Source organism: Hippopotamus amphibius, chromosome X, assembly GCF_030028045.1.
Source record: "Hippopotamus amphibius kiboko isolate mHipAmp2 chromosome X, mHipAmp2.hap2, whole genome shotgun sequence".
Taxonomy (NCBI): Eukaryota; Metazoa; Chordata; class Mammalia; order Artiodactyla; family Hippopotamidae; genus Hippopotamus; species Hippopotamus amphibius.
The window spans coordinates 19,558,020-19,578,014 of record NC_080203.1 but is presented as its reverse complement, the minus strand read 5'-3'; the positions used below and the strand labels follow the sequence as shown (position 1 = coordinate 19,578,014).

At 43.1% G+C, this 19,995-nt stretch overlaps 1 protein-coding gene across 3 annotated transcripts in view; it reads right to left on the bottom strand.

Moving 5' to 3' along the window:
• Window positions 1-6,905: 6,905 nt before the first annotated feature.
• Window positions 6,906-19,995, bottom strand: part of GPC3 (glypican 3) — a 453,743-nt gene continuing 440,653 nt past the window's right edge. For 2 of the 3 annotated variants that reach the window (XM_057718110.1, XM_057718112.1), the window contains one exon: window positions 6,906-7,427. In XM_057718110.1, coding sequence (XP_057574093.1) covers window positions 7,255-7,427 — 173 coding nt within the window. In that variant the 3' untranslated portion in view covers window positions 6,906-7,254. The remainder of the gene's footprint in view (window positions 7,428-19,995) is intronic. The other variant, XM_057718111.1, reaches the window with a different exon arrangement.

Genomic DNA, 19,995 nt, shown 5'->3' with positions numbered 1-19,995 from the left:
ATATTGCTACCCCCACTTTCTTGCTGTTTCTCTTTACATGAAATATCTTTTTCTATTCCCTTTCAGGGTGTGTGTGTGTCTTTAGCTCTGTAGTGATTCTCTTGTAAGCAAGCATATAGATGGATTTTGTTTTTTTATGCCTTTCGTTACTCTGTGTCTTTTGATTTGAGCATTCAGTCCATTGACATTTAAAATTATTACCTATAGGTGCTTAGTTATTGCCATTTTGTTACTTGTTTTCTCGTTTTCATAGGTCTGTTCTCTTCTTTTCAATCTTTCCCTTGTGGTTTGATGATTTTCTTTAGTGGTGTGTGTGTGTGTTCCTTTTTTTCTATTTTTTATGTATCTATTGTAAGTTTTTGAGTTGTTATTATCATGGGGTTCCTATATGTTGACCTATAACTATATCTACTTGTTTTAAAATGGTAGTCATGTAGGTTCAAACACATTCTAAAAGATGTACATTTTTTACCCCCCCTCCCATTTTGTTTTGATGTCATATTTTGTATCTTCACATTTAACCCTTCACTGTTTATTGTGGTTATAGTTTATTACAATTTTTTTGTCTTTTGATCTTTGCATTAGCTTACTTAAGTGGTTGATCCTCAGCCTTTACCATATATTTGCCTTTACTAGTTGGATTTTTCTTTTCTTATAGATGCTTCTTGTTGTAGCCTTTTGTTTTCCACTTAAAGAAGACCCTTTAATAACATTTCTTTTAGGGTAGGTTTAGTATTGATTTAAAAAACTCTTAGTTTTTGCTTGTCTGAGAAGTTCTTTATCTGTCCTTTAATTCTAAATAATAGTCTTGCTGGGTAATGTATCCTAGGTTGCATATTTTCCCTTTCAGCACTTTAAATATATCATGCCACTCCCCTATGGCCTTCAACTTTCTGCAGAAAAGTCAGCTAATAGCCTTATGGGGGTACCCCTCTATATGTCTCTCTTTCTGCCTTTAGAATTCTTTATCTCTAACTTTTGCCATTTTAATTATGATTTCTCATGGTGTTGGTCTGTTTGTGTTCATCTTCTTTGGGAACCTCTGTGCTTCTAGTACCTGGATATCTCTTGCCTACTTCAGGTTTGGGGAGTTTTCAGTCATAATTTCGTCAAGTATATCTTTGACCATTTTCTCTCTTTCTTCTACTTCTGAGACTCCTATAATGTGAACATTGGTATACATTATGTTGCTTCAGTGGTTCCTTAAACTTTTCTCATTTTTTAAACTTGTTTTTCTTTTTGCTGTTCTTATTGGGTGCTTTCCACTATTCTATCTTCCAGATCATTTATGTGTTCTTCTGTATCATCTAGTTTGCTATTCTGTCTAGTGTGTTTTTCACTTCATTTATTGTATTTTTCAGTTCTGACTGATTCTTTTTTACATTTTCTAATTCCTTGTTAAAATTCTCACTGTGTTCATCTGCTCTTTTCATGAATGCAGTCAGCATTCTTATTACTCATGCTTTGAACTCTATCTGGTAGATTATATTTGTTTTATTAGTTCTTTTTTCGGGGGTTTTCTCTTGTTTTGTCAGTTGAAACAAATTTTTTATTTTGCTTAAGTTTCTCTGTCTCTATGACATTAGACATAATGAAAGGGTTACCTGTTGTGGTCCTGAAGGTGTGTCCTTGTGTGGGAGTGTCCCCATGCAGTCTGCATGTTCCTAGTGGCTTTGGTGGGAGAGCTGGATCTGACATGAGCACGAGTTAGGTCTTTACCCAGGGTGTGCTGGCAGCTATTACATTGCTGGGAGGTGGGGCTGAAGATGGAGGGACTAGAGCCAGAGCCAGGTATGATCTGGGACTTCTTCTTTGCTCAGTGGCCAACAACACCCTATTGGAGAGGGATCAGGTCCCAAGTTGCTGGAGCAGAAGCCCTGAAGTTTGAGTCTAAGCTGACTCCATTCCTTCTAAGTGTGTGCTCTCCCTATTCCCAGCACCAGAACACTTGCCCCAGAAGGAAGCCATGCTGGAGGAAGAGGGACAGGTGCAGGTGCATGGTGTGGGTCTCGATGCCAGTCCGAGTCTGGGACAACTTCTGATGTACTGCCTCTGTAAGCACTAGTAATGGCTGCCCCCACCCTGTTCAGATGCTGGTCTGGGTTGGCACAGTCCCTCATAATTGGTCACTCTGCTCAGCCGTGACAGCCCTTGCCCTAGTGTGGAGCTGCATTGTAAAGCAAGTGGGCATAGTGAATGCTTGGTTCAGGCTGGGGTGCTCATTGGAGTGGTCATGGGAAACCAGCCAGAATCTCATGCACTTTCCCTCTTTTTTCTGCCTTGTTTCAGGAGTAAGCAAGTGTGTGCGTGCTCTTCACTAGCTGACTCTAGGTTTCTTCCAGCCTTCCTGTTAGTCCCACTGGTTTCCTAGCCAGCTAAGGGGATTCTTTTTCTTGATGTTGGGCCCCAGGAATGGGGCACCTAATATGTGGATGGAACCACTCACTCCCCACAGAGGATCTCTACCCTTGAAATCCACCCCCCCAATGCTGTGTCCCCTCCCAGGGGTACAGGTCCCAATTTGATTGCTTCTCTTTCCTTCCTACCTCATGCTGTGTGGATCTTTCTTATAGCCTTGGTTGTGGAAGAGCCTTTATGTCAGTCTTGTTAGTTTTTAGTGAGAATTGCTCTAAATGTAGACATATTTTTGATGTGTTTGTTGGGAGGAGATGAGTTCTGTGTTCTCCTACTCTGCCGTCTTGCTCTCTTCCATCTATTTTTTTTTAATAAATTTATTTATTTATTTACTTACTTATTGGCTGTGTTGGGTATTCGTTGGTGCTCACGGGCTTTCTCTAGTTGCTGTGAGCAGAGGCTACTCTTCACTGTGGTGCACGGGCTCCTCATTGCAGTGGCTTCTCTTGTTGCAGAGCGTGGGCTCTAGGTGCGTGGGCTTCAATGGTTGCGGCACATGGGCTCAACAGTTGTGGTGTGTGGGCTTAGTTGTTCTGTGGCACGTGGGATCCTCGTGGAGCAGGGATCAAACCCGTGTCTCCTGAATTGGCAGGCAGATTCTTAACCACTGTGCCACCAGGGAAGCCCCTCTTCCATCTATTTTTAATGTGAAAATTTCAGAGTCAATATATTTATTTCTAAACATATGAAAGTGAATAAAAAACAATAAGCTTATTTTGTTGGTTCCTTGGCAGACCTTCTATATTCAAACTAATGCTGTGTCTTTCCAAGATGTACAGTGTCCTCAAATATTGTAGAACTTTTCTTTGGAGAAAAAGCCATCCATATTCCATAGCATATTCCTTGGAATCTTCTCAGGGAGGCCTTTGTTTCTTGAAGGCAAATCTGATTTTTGGAAACAGCTAAAAGCTACTTGGCAGCAAATCTAGTGAATGAGGTGGGCGATCAAGCTGAAGAACATTAATTTTGGTTCCAAACAAGGTGTGACTATAAAGAAATGAGGCTGATTTTCTTGTATGGTACATAAACTGGCTCAACAGGAATTCCAAAAGAGGACTTCCAAAAATGTGTGGCCTTTGCAAAAAAAAAAAAATTCTTCCCCCAGTGCATGTGTGCTTGCATGTGCGCGCGCACACACACACACTCACACACTTACATACACTCTTTTTCTCTCTCTTTCTCTTTCACATACACACACATGGTGTATACTGTCTGGTCCAGTATCTAGACAAGTAAAATCAAAAGCCCTCAGAATTTAGTTTCAAAAAATCAATTACACAAGTATGGGATGGAAGAGAACTGGCTTGGCAGCCACTTTTTTTTGATAGAGGTCTTGGGCTCTGTGGGAACATAAAAACCCACGTTCCATGCTGCGCAGTGTCCAGCTGTACCATGAGCTCAGCTATGGGCACGAAAGAACCACTGACCCACTGGAGCATGGAACAGGGCTGAAGGGACTAAAAAAATCAACCCACCAGAGGCAGAAGTCAGTGATTGAAAATGATTCTTGAAGGACAGCTGTGTGAAAAGTGCTATCATCTTAATCACACGTTGGTCTTCATGGAAAAGCTAAGACCAATGGGTGGAAATTATAGGAAGGCAGATTTAGGCTCAACCTATCAAAGATTGTTCATATTATAGAATTATACATTCAGTATAATCTTGTCTGTGAATATACACATACAGAGAGAGGAAAATGACTAGAAGGATATCAATCAAATATTTAATACTAAATAACTATGGGTATGAAATTATGGGATAAATGTCACTTTTTAAACTTTTATGATGTACTCTTAGATTTTTTTATAATTTTTTTTGACTGCACCATTGTGTGGCACATGGGATCTTAGTTCCCTGACCAGGGATCAAATTTGCACTCCCTGCAGTGGAAGCACTGAGTCTTAACCACTGGACTGCCAGGGAAGTCCCGTGTTAGATTTTTATTACCTGTATATATTTCTTTTGAAAAAAAACCAGCTTTCTAAAAATTAGAGGTGTCCAGCAACCAAAGAGGCTGCTTTGCAACCTAGTGAGAGCCCTGCCTTAGGTGCTAATCAAACACTGATCATGGGGTGAACTAGTGGGTCTTTTTCAACATAGGGATTCAGTGTGTTGTTCTATGATTTAACCTTGTTCAAATATTAGAGTTGAGCTGGTGGAAGTTCACAACGAGAAAGAGGCCTGAAAACTCCCAACAAAAATGGGGCAACTTCCCACCTGCCAGGCCTATTCTAAGTACAAAATAGTCATCTTAACAAAATCCATGTAGGAAGTTTAAATGGAAGGGTAGGATAAACACTCCAAAGGTGAAAAGTCACGAGCAACTAGTTGTGAAACTAGATTCTGAACTAGAAGAATAAATATAGAGGGATAGGAAAAGGCATGGATAAAATGCTAAAAGACAGAGGCTATTGAGTAAAAGTAAAACGTCAATTGGAGATGATGGATTTTCCAAGTTTTGTAAGTATGAATGGTTATCCATTTTAATTCCAACCATTTAGCTGAAGCCAGCAGGCTCGGACATTACAGAGTCTTCTGCTCCGCATCACTCAGCCTCCATGGACCATAGCTGGCAGTGTACCAAGATCACAGAAATGGTGGCTGGCTTGGGACATGTCCTGGGAACTGAAGTATATCAAATATGACCTTAAGCTGGCAACGTCCTGCGAGGTATGTGGGAACAGTGTGCATATAATGTCAGTGCTGGGCAGAGGGACTGGCACTTACTTCCTTTCAGGGCCAACGGTGCCACAAATTCAGACCAACAAAGAAGCTAGATGTCTTGACCTGATTCTCCTCTTTACAACAGGGAAACAGGCCTGAAGAGGGGAAGTGAAGGAGAAGGGTGTGTAAAAATGAACAGTCCCCTTTGTCTCCCAGAGAGGAGAAATGAACTTTAAGACAGTGCCCTTCTGCTTCCAAGTGTAAAATCTGACCTCAGGGTCACACATTATTTTTGCCATATTAAGTAAAAACCTTCCTGCCGAGTGACAGGGACAGTGATTAGGCGAGACTGAGCTTTTGAGCCTTCTGGTCTGGTGGTGGTAGCCTGGCACACTCAATCCAAGGAACAAACCTTTGCAGTATTTAGGTTTCATGAATCAAAGAACAAAGATTCTCACAAATCCCATTCAAATACTGAAATAATGATGTTTAAAAGACAAAGATAATGCCCATTCAGCTCTTACCAACTGCTACAAATCATTGAAAGCATGTTAACAAATACCACTGATTGTAGCCTTGACTTCAACAAAATCAACCTGAGGAAACGCTCAACCAAACACTTCCAGTTTGCGTTTGCAAAAATTTCTGCAAAGGGTGAAAATGGCTATCGGGAACTTGTGCTCTACAGGAGACTCTGATTGGGAGTGTGTTAGTGACAGCGGGAGAAACTCCCCCTCCTGCTTTTCGCGGGTTGACCTCCTGCTACCAGGCAGAAATGGGAGCTCCTGGCTTGGACCACCTCCTAGAATCAAAGGAGACGTTCCGGCCCCTCCTTGACCTTGGCTCACACTCTGGCCCTGTGCCTCAGCCCCCCTCTCTCTCTCCTCCTCCTTCAGCTTCGCCCCTCCTTGCCCTCAAGTGGAGTTGAGTTCCCACTCATTCGAAAGACACCGCAATGTTTCTGGTGACCTGACCTGGCCAATGGGCAACAAGCCAGGCATTGGAAACAATGACAAGTCAGTCATTCCTGAGGTTCTTTGGCAGTGGAACGTTCAAAGAGCAGCCCCAACATCATTATTGTTTGTGATGTCGTATGCGTAAAAAGCAGTCTTAAGTAATACTACAGGGTACAACTGACAGAAAGCTGATGTTGGAATTAGCATTGGTGCCAGACCTTCAGCTCCATGAGAGCAGGGATCCAAACTGTTTAGTTTGTTTTGTATCGTCTCCAGCAGCTGGTACAGTGCCCGACAGCCAGCAGGTACGCAAGGCCTAGTTGTGGAACAAATGACTGTTGAACCAGCCCATCTGAGGCCAAGAGCCATGTTGCTTCCTATAAATCCTGGGTTTCCCGGTGACAACATCTGCAACCTGACCCAGGGCAACTGCCGGCCCTGCCACGTGGCAGCCCCTGGAGAAAGGTGACAGGAAGCAAAGAAGCTTGGGGAATTACTTTGCACCACTGGGGCTCCCCAATCTGGGTCGGGGGACGGAAGGATATTAATGTGTACATGATCCATACGGAGGATTTCTAGTTGGGCAAAACATTTGCAGCGAAGTGAAATTTGTAAAGAGAGATGAGGGCACTTTACTGAGATGCCTTTAGTTTCATAGGCAAGATACTCTACCCCATTTGTAAATGGAGATTATGGATTGGGTGTGTGTTGGGAGGGATTGGTTTTGACTGGAGCTTGGGGCCAAGACTGATACCCAAAAGGTGGGCAGGGAGGGGGCAGTTTTCTTACACTGAATAGAAAGCTAGGTGAGAAGGAGGAAAGCACTGCATGGTCACCATGTATGAGGGCTTATAAAAAAGACTCAACGCATTTTTATTTGAGCATTTATTTTTTTTCCAAAGAAATCCATGCAAAGGGAAAGACAGAGAGAAAGACATGGTAACCATGTTCTAGCAGCCAAACATAGGAAAATAACTTGGCACAATTTGGGTTCTTTGTTGTTGTTGCAAAAGGACAATCTATATACTACCACTAAAATTTACCGTCCTCATAAAGATACCATTTGATTTTCGAAAACGTAACGCATGGTTAGTCTTCTACTTAATGGCTGGAGGAGGTATATAAGATAAAAAAATAGAAAAAAAGAAAAAGGTGGTTCCCTTTGTAGAGGGAGACCACAGGGTGCTGAAGAGCAGCACGTGTGCTGTGACCTTGGCAGTCAGTGCACCAGGAAGAAAAAGCACAGCACAGAGATTGCCAAGCTGGTGAGAACCTTCAGGGGGGAAGGGCCATTCCCGAGGTTGTGAGAGGCAACTATCTCATTGTCCTTCTGATTCACATGTTGCTTGCCTCCAGGAACATCATCCACGTCCAGATCATAAGCCAGTTCTGCTGAAAGAAAAGAAAGGCTTTAAATACAGGCTTACCAACAGCCTCAGGTGTGCACTCTTCATGGTCCAGGTGTTTGTCTGCACTGCTGGGATGCCCCAGCATTGACTTCTTCCTTTCGTTGAAGGGAAGGCCGCCAGGAGATGGGAAGAAGACACGGGTGTGGGACTTCCTTGGTGGCGTAGTGGTTAAGAATCTGCCTGCCAATGCAGGGGACATGGGTTTGATCCCTGGGCCGGGAAGATCCCACATGCCATAGAGCAGCTAAGCTCGTGCACCACAACTACTGAGCCCACATGCTGCGACTACTGAAGCCCACGTGCCTAGAGCCTGTGCTCCACACAAGAGAAGCCACTGCAATGAGAAGCCCACTCACTGCAACAGAGTAGTCACCGCTCGTCACAACTAGAGAAAGTCTGCATGCAGCGATGAAGACCCAACGCAGCCAAAAAAAAAAAAAAAAAAAAAGACACAGGTGTGTATGCAGGGGACCCCGCCTGAGGAGGATGACTAGTGGTGACCCTTCCAGAGATCACACCAATGGGGAGCAAGCTGGCTGCTCCCCTCCCGCTTTTGGCTCCACCCACACCCCTGGGGGGCCCACTGCCCTTTCCACATCTGCTGCCCAGCAAGGCCATGCTTGAAGGTCATTTTCACCAGATCTCACAGGTATCCAAACGTAAGGTGCCATGTGGGTGACTACATGTGTGTCCTTCTGTGTATATATGTGTTGGTGGGAGAGGTGATGTGGTGGACTCCTAGTGTACCTTTCCTGGGCCCTGCGCCCACTTAGATTTTCCCCTGGGAGCATTGCCTTAGAGTTGATGATAAGGTACTTTGCCATGGAAAGTTGTTTTATTTTTCTCAAATACTTCTCTTATCTATATGGTCTTTTCACCACCCACCCTCAACACACACACACACACACACACACACACACACACACACACACACACACACACACACACACACACACACACACACACACACACACACACACACACACACACACACACACACACACACACACACACACACACACACACACACACACACACACACACGATATTGGGTTGGCCAAAAAGTTCATTTGAGTTTTTCTGTTCGTGGAAAGACCCAAACGAACTTTTTGGCCAACCCAATATAATGCATACAATTTAAAAACAATTTATTTGGTTGTGCCAAGTCTTAGTTGCAGCAGGCGGGCTCCTTAGTTGTGGCAGGCATGTGGGATCTAGTTCCCTGACCAGGGACCCCCTGCATTGGGAGTGTGGAGTCTTAACCACTGTGCCACCAGGGAAGTTCCTTTATAATGCATAGAATTTAAGACTAAGGAAAGGCTAATGGGTAAGGAGCCTCCTTCTTTGACTGCCTACCATTTATGAGATATGTTCATGATTCTGAAAAGAAATTGGGGTCTTGGGGTAGGCCTAACGCAAAAGTCTCCCAGAAGGTAAATCTAAGCAGATAGTAGTTTATCAGGAAATTAAGGACAGCTGGTCCTGACCCAGGGCTCAGTTTCTTTTAGATTTGCTTTTTCAGATTTAGAGTTCAAATCTACTCCCTTGGCTTTTCTGGACTTGGTCACCAATGTTTCTATTTCAACAGCTTGTGAAGGTGATGTGATGTGAGCGGCTTCAGCTGCCAACTGTCCTGTGGCCGATGGAGCCAGAAAGATCCCTTGGGGACATGGAGATGCCTAGCAACAGGCACAAAGGAAATGACTGGATTTCTGCAGAAGGAAGGAAGAGGAAGGAAGAGCTCCTCTTACAGGGGATGAAACACGCAGTAAGTCACAGGAAGAAAGTGTGAGGACTCAGCTGGTCCAGGATGCGTGCAGAGCAGGGCCCAGCACCAGGGCTGCTGTGAGGCTGGCAGTGCTTAGAGCAGGCAGCAAGGTCAAGGTGATCAAAGCCAGAGGGTCTGATTACACAGCCTGCAACACTACTTTCTGAAGGGCTACTGCAGTTTACAATGCCACCAGCAATGACAAGGGGACCAAATTTACTGTGACACAATTAAAAAGATACTGTAGTCTGTATAAGATATCTCAAAGTTTCCTTAATTTGCACGTATTTGATTACTAGTATAGATGAACTTTTTCTGTGTTTTAGTTCACTAATTATATTTCTCGATGAATAACAGTTCATATCCTTTGCCTTCTTACCTAATCGGTATTGATATTTTTCCTATTAATCTGAATGTATATCTTATTGAGTCTTTGGCTTATGACATTCGATACAAGTAATTTTCTATTTTGTTACCAATTTTTCATTGCTGTACAAGGAAATTACATCCTAACTTTTAATATACAAGGATGAGTCAAAAATTATCCGCACTCCAGTAATATTAAAACTTCTACAAATTCTACAGCTTCTACAGCCAAAGTGCAGATAATATTTGACTCACCCTCGTATATGAATCTGACCACATTCTGCTCTTCTTTTTTTTTCTTCCTCTTGAGTGCTGATAATAATGCAAATCAAAATTTCCAGGGGACCCTCTTACTGAGGGAAAAGGCATCAGGAGACTAATCTCCATTCCCTCTCCCCCACAAAACAAACAGATACAAAGAAAATCAAAGAGAAAAACTACAAAGAGCAATGCTCTACTTGGAAATCAGACCTCTTCTTCTGAAAGGTGAACAGCGCAGAGCGCACAGAGCAGGCCGAGGTCAGCTGTCACTCGGCAAGGATAGCACAGGCTTAGGTCCTGATCAGATTTCACCAAAGTCGAGAACACATATGGCTACATCTGTTGAAAGCCCAGCCTTGAGTTTCCCAGCAACTTCTCAACTGAAGTGAAGGAGGAGTATTTTTCGGGCTGAGCTGAATGAGAGCGCTCTCAGCAGGGCTTTCAGATTCATTTCCCAGAGATTCCCCGTGCCCAACATCAGGACTAAACAACATCCACTAATGTGACCACTCAGCTCCTCCACTATTTATCTTGCTCTTCAAATAATCTGTGAACACTACACAGTTTTCTCTACTATAGAAGTTATGGTAAACCCAGCTGTTAAATCTAGTAGTTTCTCATCTTTTTGCCACCAAATACATCTTTTATCTATCTCTTGGCCCTATGTTTTGAAATGAGAGAAATGACTACTGATTATTGAGTCCTCACTGTGTGTCAGGCACTGTGCTAAGCCCTTCACATATATGATCTCATGTAACTGCATCTTCTCAGCAATGTTATGAAGTAGGTATTATAAGTCCCATGTTACTGATGAGGAAGCTCAAGCTCAGGTTACTTTTTTTGCCCATATTTACACAGCTCGTAAGTGGCAGAGGTGTTCTTTGAACGCAGGACTGATTCTGAACCTCATATGGAGCTATACCATATACAAATCGAAAAATTTTGTATACTAAATACACTGCAGTGATTCAGTAGTAATGGGTTCCTTTTTGAAGAAAAGAACTCGATTAGTGAAAATATCCTGCCACAGAGAAGACAAAAACCACGTGAAACAAACAAAAGACAACCTACAGACTGGGAGAAAATATCTGCAAATCATGTGACCGATAAGGGCTTAATTTCCAAAATATACAAACAGCTCATACAACTCAACAAACGAACAACCCAATCAAAAAATAGGCAGAAGATCTAAATAGATATTTTTCCAAAGAAGACATACAGATGGTTAAAAAGCACATGAAAAGATGCTCAACATCACTAAATGTTAGAGAAACTACAATGAGGTATCACCTCACACTGATCAGAATGGCCATCACCAAAAATCTACAAACAATAAATGCTGGAGAAGGTGTGGAGAAAAGGGAAGATCTTTGGTGAAAATGTAAATTGATACAGGCACTAGGGAGAACAGTATGGTGGTTCCTTAAAAAACTAAAAACAGAACTTCCATATGATCCAGCAATCCCACTACTGGGCATATACCCTGAGAGCACCATAATTCAAAAAGACATACGCACTCCAATGTTCACTGCAGCACTATTTACAATAGCCAGGACATGGAAGCAACCTAAATGTCCATCAACAGATGGATAAAGATGTGGTACATATATACAACTGAATATTACTCAGCCATAAAAAAGAAGGAATTAATGCCATTTGCAGCAACATGGATGGACCTAGAGATTGTCATACTGAGTGAAGTAAGTCAGACAAAGACAAATATCATATGATATCACTTACATGTGGAATCTAAAGAAGGGGGTACAAATGAACTTATCTGTAAAACAGAAACAGTTACAGATGTAGAAAATAAACTTATAGTTACCAGAGGGTAAATGGGGGGAGAGATGAATTGGAAGATTGGGATTGACATATACACACTACTGTATGTAAAATAGATAACTAATAAGTACCTGCTGTATAGTACAGGGAACTCTACTCAATACTCGGTAATGGCCTATATGGAAAAAGAATCTAAAAAAAGGGTGGATATATGTCTAACAGATTCACTTTGCTGTACACCTGAAACTAACCCAACATTGTAAAGTCAACTATATTCCAATAAAAATTTTTTAAAAAATTAAAAAAATGAAGTAATGCCATTTGTAGCAACATGGATGGACCTAGAGACTGTCATACTAACTGAAGTAAATCAAACAAATATCATATACTATCACTTATATGTGGAATCTAAAAAAATGATACAAATAAACATTTACGAAACAGACTTACAGACAGAAAACAAACGTGGTTGCCAACGAGGAGGAGACATGGGGGTGGGAAGGACTGGAAGTTTGGGATTAGCAGATGCAAACTATTATATATAGGATGGATAGACACCAAGGTCCTACTGCATAGCAGAGGGAGCTATCGTCAATATCCTGCTATAAACCAAAATGGAAAAGAATACTAAAATGATTATATATGTGTAACTGAGTCACTTTGTACAGCAGAAATTAACACAACATTGTAAATCAACTATACTTCAATAAAACTTTTTAAAAAGCTAAGAAAAAAGATGTGTGTGTATATATATATATATAAATAAAATGGAATACTATGCAGTGATTAAAAAGAATGAAATAATGCTATTTGCAGCAACATGGATGGACCTAGAGATTATCATACTAAGTAAGTCAGAGAAATACAAATACCATATGATACCACTTATATGTGTGGAATCTAAAACGTGACACAAATGAACCTACCTACAAAACAGAAACAGACTCGCAGACATAGAGAATAGACTTGTGGTTGCCAGGGTGGAGGGGGAGTGGAGAGGGGATGGATTGGGAGTTTGGGATTAGCAGGTGCAAACTGTTATATGTAGAATGGATAAACAACAAGGTCCTACTGTATAGAACTGGGCACTATATCCAACATCCTGTGATAAGCCATAATGGAAAAGAGTATAAAAAAAGAATGTATATATGTGTATAACTGAGTCACTTTGCTATACAGCAAAAACTAACAACATTGTAAATCAATGATATGTCAAAAAAAAAAAAAGCATATGAGAGAAGTCAACGTTTCCACATAGAACGGATCACATACTTAAGTAGCCTTATTAAGCTTTGTGAAATACTGAAAAGAGCTCTAGCTTTGGGGACCCCAAATGGGCATTATATCAGTTCTGTTTACCTGAAGCAATCAGCAATGATGGCCAAGGCCATCAGGCACCCTTGGCACAAAGCCGGGCCAAGTCTTCCACCTCCAAATGACCCCAGGAATATTCAGAATAATACCTTCCTGTGCTTCCTAAGCTGTGGTTACAGGTTTCCTGAGGCTTCCCACTCAGCAGCAGCAAAGCTTTATCACCCAACCCTATAGCTGGGCTTCTGTGGTTGATACTGATGGGAGTCCCAGCAAAGACATACTCTGGGCCTGGGCCACCATCACGGAGATTAGAGATGAAGGAGACAGCTTAGCACGACGAGGAAGCATTATGGGACACAGAGGAAATAGGGTTTTGGTTAAAGAGAGGTATGGACATTCCTGGACAGGGGAAATATAATCAATTCAACAAACTTAACAGTAGCCTACTATGTCTCAAGAACTGAGCTAGAAGATTGGAGAAAGGCTTAGTGTCTGCATTCAGGAGTCCCACACTCTGTCAAGGAAAAGAGACCAACAGACAAACCAACAAGACACTTGGCAGAAAGTGCAAAGGGTTCAGATAAAGGCACGAATGAAACCCCAGAGGGATAGAAGGGAGAGAGAAAAGTTCCAAATAAAAGAATCTGGGAAGGCTCCTTGGAACAATTGGGATATAATCTGCACCATGAAGGATGGGTGGAACTACGGCAGGGCTGAATGAGATGGTTATGCATTTCAGGCAGAGGGTTCAGCTTGAGCAAAGTCATCAATAGCTGAGAACGTCGATTCGATAGGGCATAATCAGTAGGATCAAGTAGCCTCTATGGAGGGAAGGAATGTAGAGCGCACATCGTTGTGGGTAGGTGGGTGGCTGTGTGTGTGTGGGTGGGTGTGGGTGTTGCTTGCTGGGTGATAAAAAGTAAGGCAGGAAGGACAAGTAAGGGCCAAATCATGGCGGATTAGGAATGCTATGACTTTATTCTGTGGGCAATAGGGAGCCACTGCAGGTTTTAAAGTAAGGAATCTACACAATCTGTTTTGTGTTTTTCAGAAATCACTGTTAAGAGTTTGGAGGACAGCCCTGAGTGGGCGGGAGAGACTTGTCGGACATCTTGTCTTGGGAAAAACAAGAAGCCTGTGGGAACAGTATCTGGGGATCAGCCAGTAGCAAATACTAAAAAAAAATTTAAAAACCCTACAAAGAAACGAAATCTACACCAAAGCAAAACCTTCTTATTTTGCTACAAACCAGATGCATTATGAGAATCACCACAAACCATACGCTTAAATCACTCATATTTTTATGTTTATCAGTGATTTTCCAGAATATATCTTTGGTTAGGTACATATTGTAAAACGCACATAAATTATTTGTCTCGCAGTTGACTGTCAGTGAGAACCTCTTGGGCCAGCAAGGAGATTTTCATGCTAAATCCAAAAATCTGTTTCTATTTGTAATCAGTTTAACTACACCCAGAGGGTTAGACCCAACAATCTGTACTAATTACACACTCAGCCCTGACTCTCAGTTTGCTCTTATGTCCTTTGTGTTGCAGATTAGATAATCCTTTTAAATTATCATCAGTCATTAAGGTCTGTACTTTGTGTGGAAAAGGTTTTCTGCATGGCACAAAGCCCTCAGTGGGGAGCCTCCCACCCTCAGTCATCCAGAGTCTCCTAGGGGAGTTCCTAAGGGAGCCTGCACCACCATCCTGGGAGTCTGGAGCCCTGGGTACCAGGCTTGGCCCAGTCACTGAGTTACTATTTCACCTTTGGCAAGTCACTTCCCTCTCCTCTGGGCCTCAATCACCGCATTTTGCTAAATCAGGGTACTGGCCTAGATGCACTCTAAATTTCCTCCTAGTTTTATTTCTCTCTGTTTCCGAGGCTCTTTGGGGCCGGTGAGGAGTATATCTGCTCGGGCCGCAATCATTCCTCTGCCCACAGCTGCCACGATGGCTGCCCCCACCAGAGCACCTGTGAGCAGGTAGAGGCAATCAGTTGCTTCTCTTGGGATGTATCTTTCTGGTGATGTTGACCACCTACCAAATTCTGAATCCTCTTTTTTCTTAAGCTCGTCTAATCATGGATAAGAGACCCTGGCAATAAATAAATGCACAATGGACTGTTTTTGTTTTCTTTAAACCCTGGCATGATAACCTCTACTAAAGGCAGCACAGACCAAGCTTTGGGCGAGCAGGTGCTGGGCCTGGAGTGCACAGGCAGCCAAGGAAAATCTGTCAGCCAGTGAGACAAGTCTTAGGGCCCTTACAGAGCCTCCGGGGTCTTGAACTTATAATAGGATTCAAGTGCTCGCCCTCTGATGGCGTGGGCATGGAGCAGGGCAAGGCGCTGCTACAGGGGCCTTACCCACAGCAGCGGGCCGACTCCACAGGGCAGCTGGAAAGAAGAGCTGGCATCACAAGACCAGGGGAGTGAGCGCTGCTGTCGAGCCGAGCAGGGGGGTGTCTTCCTTGCCAAGCCTGCACCAGCAGATGGCTGCGATCTGGCCCTAATATAGCAACAGAGCAATACTGCTCTCCCTACGTTTTGTATTTGCTGGGTACAGTTGGCCCCCAGGACATGAATATGCAAAACCTTTAGTACATTGCTTGGTAGACCCCAGAGGCTGAAACTGGGGAAATCACTAGAAATCATGTTCATTACCCTCCTGCTCACTGCTGCCCCTTCCCACAGAAGCCTCTGGGCCCCAGCATGCACTTCTATATCCCCAATAGATCTTGGTTTCCTTGTCCTCCCCTCAGCAAGACCTTCTCTCTTGCCACATCCCCATCCCCCCACCCCAACCTTTGTGAACGTTCAGGTGTGAAATGACTACTTGGACTTGAAAGCAGAGGAAAGTGACTTTGTTAATGAGCCTCAGGTCTCTGGGAGTCTAGATTTTCTTCTTCATAGATCAGAGGAGGGGGAAATGGCACACTTCAGGCCTCTGGTTTTAATTGGTCTAATGGGACTCCTTTTAGAGCCTATTTCACAATGCGCCTTCTTGACAAATAAGTGAGCTGCCAATTTTGCCAACTAAATGACTGTAAAATTGCCTCTCCTGGAAGAAGGCTGGGGCAATGAGATGCCCACTTCATTTCTTAGAGCTAATTGCAGCCTGCAAAGACTAGGATCCTGAAAGAATACAATGGATTTTGCCACTAGTATATGCATGGCCCTCTTCCTATAGGCTCAGTTTCTCAGTCTGCGGTGGGTGTACCTTCAGGTTACCCTGCAGTGAGCTGTGGGTACATGAAGCAATGGCATGCTTCTTCCCAGGGATTTAGGGGGAAAAGCACACTATTTTATACTGAGACTTGCAAGGCTGTATGATGGAGCAAAAGTGCACTAATTGCAAACTCATTTAAGACTTCATAAAGTAGTTCCTGTTTACTAAGACCTTTAGGTTATGTCCCAGATCCTCAGGAACAGGTGTGCACTGCCACGCTTCACTGCTGTATGGGGTTCTTAGTTGGAAAGGTCATAAAACCACTGTTGGGACACGAGTCACCTGGGCTTTGTACACTTCCAAAGCTGGGCGTTCTGACTCATATATTCCTGACTAATGACTTAAGGTAGCTTTTTCAATGACACCTTCCTTGCCAAGTGGAGAACACCATGGTAACTGCCCTTAACTGGGGCTCAGACTGCTTAGGGTCTAATACAAAGTGGTGTCCAGGGGATTCAGCCACTAACTACGCTTCACTATTGCATCCAGCCATTGAGAAAGGAACAATAAAAAATATCACATAATCTCTTTGGAAATCACATCATCTTACTGTAGAATCGTAGGATGTGAGCTACCGCTATGCTTGTTTAGGTACAGCACGAGTCAAGTCATCTTCCCAGAAACAGAACAACTCCATCCTGGAAACTCCGGCAGTACGAGTGGATGGTGCGGGTGCTGGCCTTCCTCCACCAGCCCTAGAATTAACACCACCTTCCACAGGAGTGTCACAGCAGTTACTCTCATGGCTACAGACCCTTCTCACCTGAGGCTGCCTAAAAGCTCCACAGGAATCACCGTTCCTCAAAGCCTTTCCTTCCCACAGGAGAGGTTATCTCATTCCCATGGGAAGTAATGTGCCTGAGAGTCAGCGGAATACGAGCAGCTGGTGACAGAGACACTGTTTAGTCGGGTCCTGGGGAGAAGATGAAGAGAACAGGCTTCAAGAAGGCAAGGGAAGAGAACACTTTAAAGAGGGAAGGAGAAGCATGGTGGAATGTTATAGAGAAGTCACGGAACGTAAGGATTGAGAAGTTACTGAAAGTATCAACTAGAAGGTTATGGCAGATTTTTGAGAGATGCTTCAGCAGGGTGTTTGGGTCAGAAACCAGACAGAATTGACTTGAGAAGAGAGTGGGAGCTGATGCGGATTCACTGAGTACTGATTAGCCTTCGAAGGAGTTTGAGAGTGAGTGAAATGAAGCACCGTCATCCTCACTGTGCTGAGGGATTGTGGCAGTGCTATCAGTGTCACAACACCTGTACAACCAAGCTTCATTAGAAGATGCCTCCAGGGACTTCCCTGGGGTGCAGTGGTTAAGAATCCATCTGCCAATGCAGGGGACATGGGTTCGATCCCTGGTCTGGGAAGATCCCACATGCTGTGGAGCAACTAAGCCCGTGTGCCACAACTATTGAGCCTGTCTTCTAGAGCCCGAGAGCCACAACTATGGAGCCTGTGTGCCACAACTACTGAAGCCCACGCACCTAGAGCCCATGCTCCGCAACAAGAGAAGCCACGGCAATGAGGAGCCCGCGCACCACAACGAAGAGTGGCCCCCACTCGCCGCAACTAGAGAAAGCCCATGTGTAGCAACGAAGACCCAATGCAGCCAATAAATAAGTAAATTTATATTAAAAAAAAAAGATGCCTCCAGAGTTCCAATTCAAGATATCCCTTGGAAATGCTATATTCTTGTTATCTCTGATGCATTAACAACCTGTATTAGACACCAGATGCCTGTATACCAACATTTATAGCAGATCATTCACAGTAGCCAAAAGGTGGAAGCAACCCAAGTGTCCATCAATGGATGAATGGATAAACAACATGCAGTCTATCCATACAATGGAATATTTTTCAGTCATAGAAAGGAATGAAGTACTGATGCATGTTACAAGGTATATGAACTTCAAAAACATGATGCTAAGTGAAAGAAGCCAGTCACTAAACACCACATAGTATATGATTCTGTTTATATAAAATATAAATAGGCAGAATAGGCAAATTTTGGCAATAGTGGTAGTGGTTGCATACATTGTAATTAATGCCAGTGAACTGTATACATAATGGTTAAAATGACAAATGTTTTGTTATATATATATTTTACCACGATTAAAAAACTATAGAAACCAAAAGATAATGGCATTGGGGGTGTATCCTAGTTCCTAAGGGGAGTGTGAGTACACTGTTCCTCTGGCATTTTACTTTGTAGAGAGAGGGGTGAGTCTGTGTGAATGTACCTGATACCAAAACATCCACCGCCAAATGGTACTCCTTCATTGCTTTGAATGTCAAGTTGTCCAAATGAATTAAAATGGATATGTAAGCACTACCTTAGAATTGCAAATATGGCTCCTGTATTGGGGATGAAAGAAGAGGGCAATTTTTGTCAAGGATTTTACTCCGAGGCTATTTTAAGAGAAATTTATACACAACCTCAGGAAACTTACATTTACTTTTGTGAGTCATGCAAATGGTGCTAAGCTGAAAATGCATTTTAAAAAAATCAATGAAGGAATGAATACATTCTGTCCTCATTACTTTAAAAAATTTAATGGTTTAGAGTCACAGAACTCTGTTTATAATATAACTTTCAAGCATGATGCAGCTACAGAGGTATGCGTCATTGGGCTTTGAGGATGTAGAAGGAAAACACAAAATGTCACTCTTTGTAACCAAATCAAATTGCTGGGGTTGGGGGGGGGGAGGCAGTCAGGAGAGTGAAGGGGTGGCCTATAGTCCCTTGGAGCCCAGGCTCCGAGATGCTTAGTGAAAAACTCTTTGATAGTATTTGAGGCAGGGCTTTAGATATACTTGAATGGGAAACCCCAAAGCCTGGTAATCTTCCCTTTTTAATCAGCCATGGTGGATCTTACAAAAAATGTACCTGAGAACTAAAATGCTTGCCATGTCCTGCAATGTCCAACAGCAAAGGAAAGTTACTAGTACGATAGCTAATGGGTCAAAATGGCTCAAGTCCCTGAAAACACTCAGCCTGGGTGTGGGAACATCACAGGCAAGAAATCAACAGCAGGCAGGTGTCCTCATAAATGAAAGAAAGATGAAGAGCCTCTCTAAGTTGTTCCATCTGAATCTGTTCCCTAAAAACTCTCCAGTTGTGAGATGCTCCCCTCATCATCAATGAGATTTGGGGAACTGAGGCTATTTTCCCCTCAACTTACTTGGAAGGACACATTGTCATCCTGGCTCCCTCTTCCTTCCTTCCCATCTTCGGATCTGGACTGTCAGGAAGTCGCTGTTCTCACATTCACACAGGTACCACCTCCTCTGTCTTTGGACCGTGACCATTTCTCCTCTTTCCCTCAGCCTCTCTCTCCCCACTTACTCCCCACCTGCCACAGTCCTCAATACCCCAGCTAGATAAGATACCCATTCCTCTTCAATGACCCACTGCTGTCCAGGAAGAAAGAATGTTCTATTCTGTGACAGCAGGCATAAGATAATACTCTTTTCCTCAGTCATGTTGAATCACACTTCTCCCTTCCTCAGAATCCTATGATACCTCCCTACTGTATGTGGGGTAAAGTCCTAATTCCTTAGCATGGCATTTGCGAGCTTCTCCATCTCAACCTGTCTTGCTTTCCAGTTTCAACTGCCTGTATATTTCTCCAAGTACCATATACTGTTGTCATACCATCCCATTTATCGTTTGATGAAAATGGCAAGTACTTTGAGGTTCCCATGTCTTTCTTCATGCTATTCCCTCAGCCTGGAATGCTATCTCTCTCTCTCTCTTTTTTCACTCTCTCAGGCTTCACCTTACATGACACTTCTCCCAGGAAGCCTTCCTTCTTTTCTTACCCCAG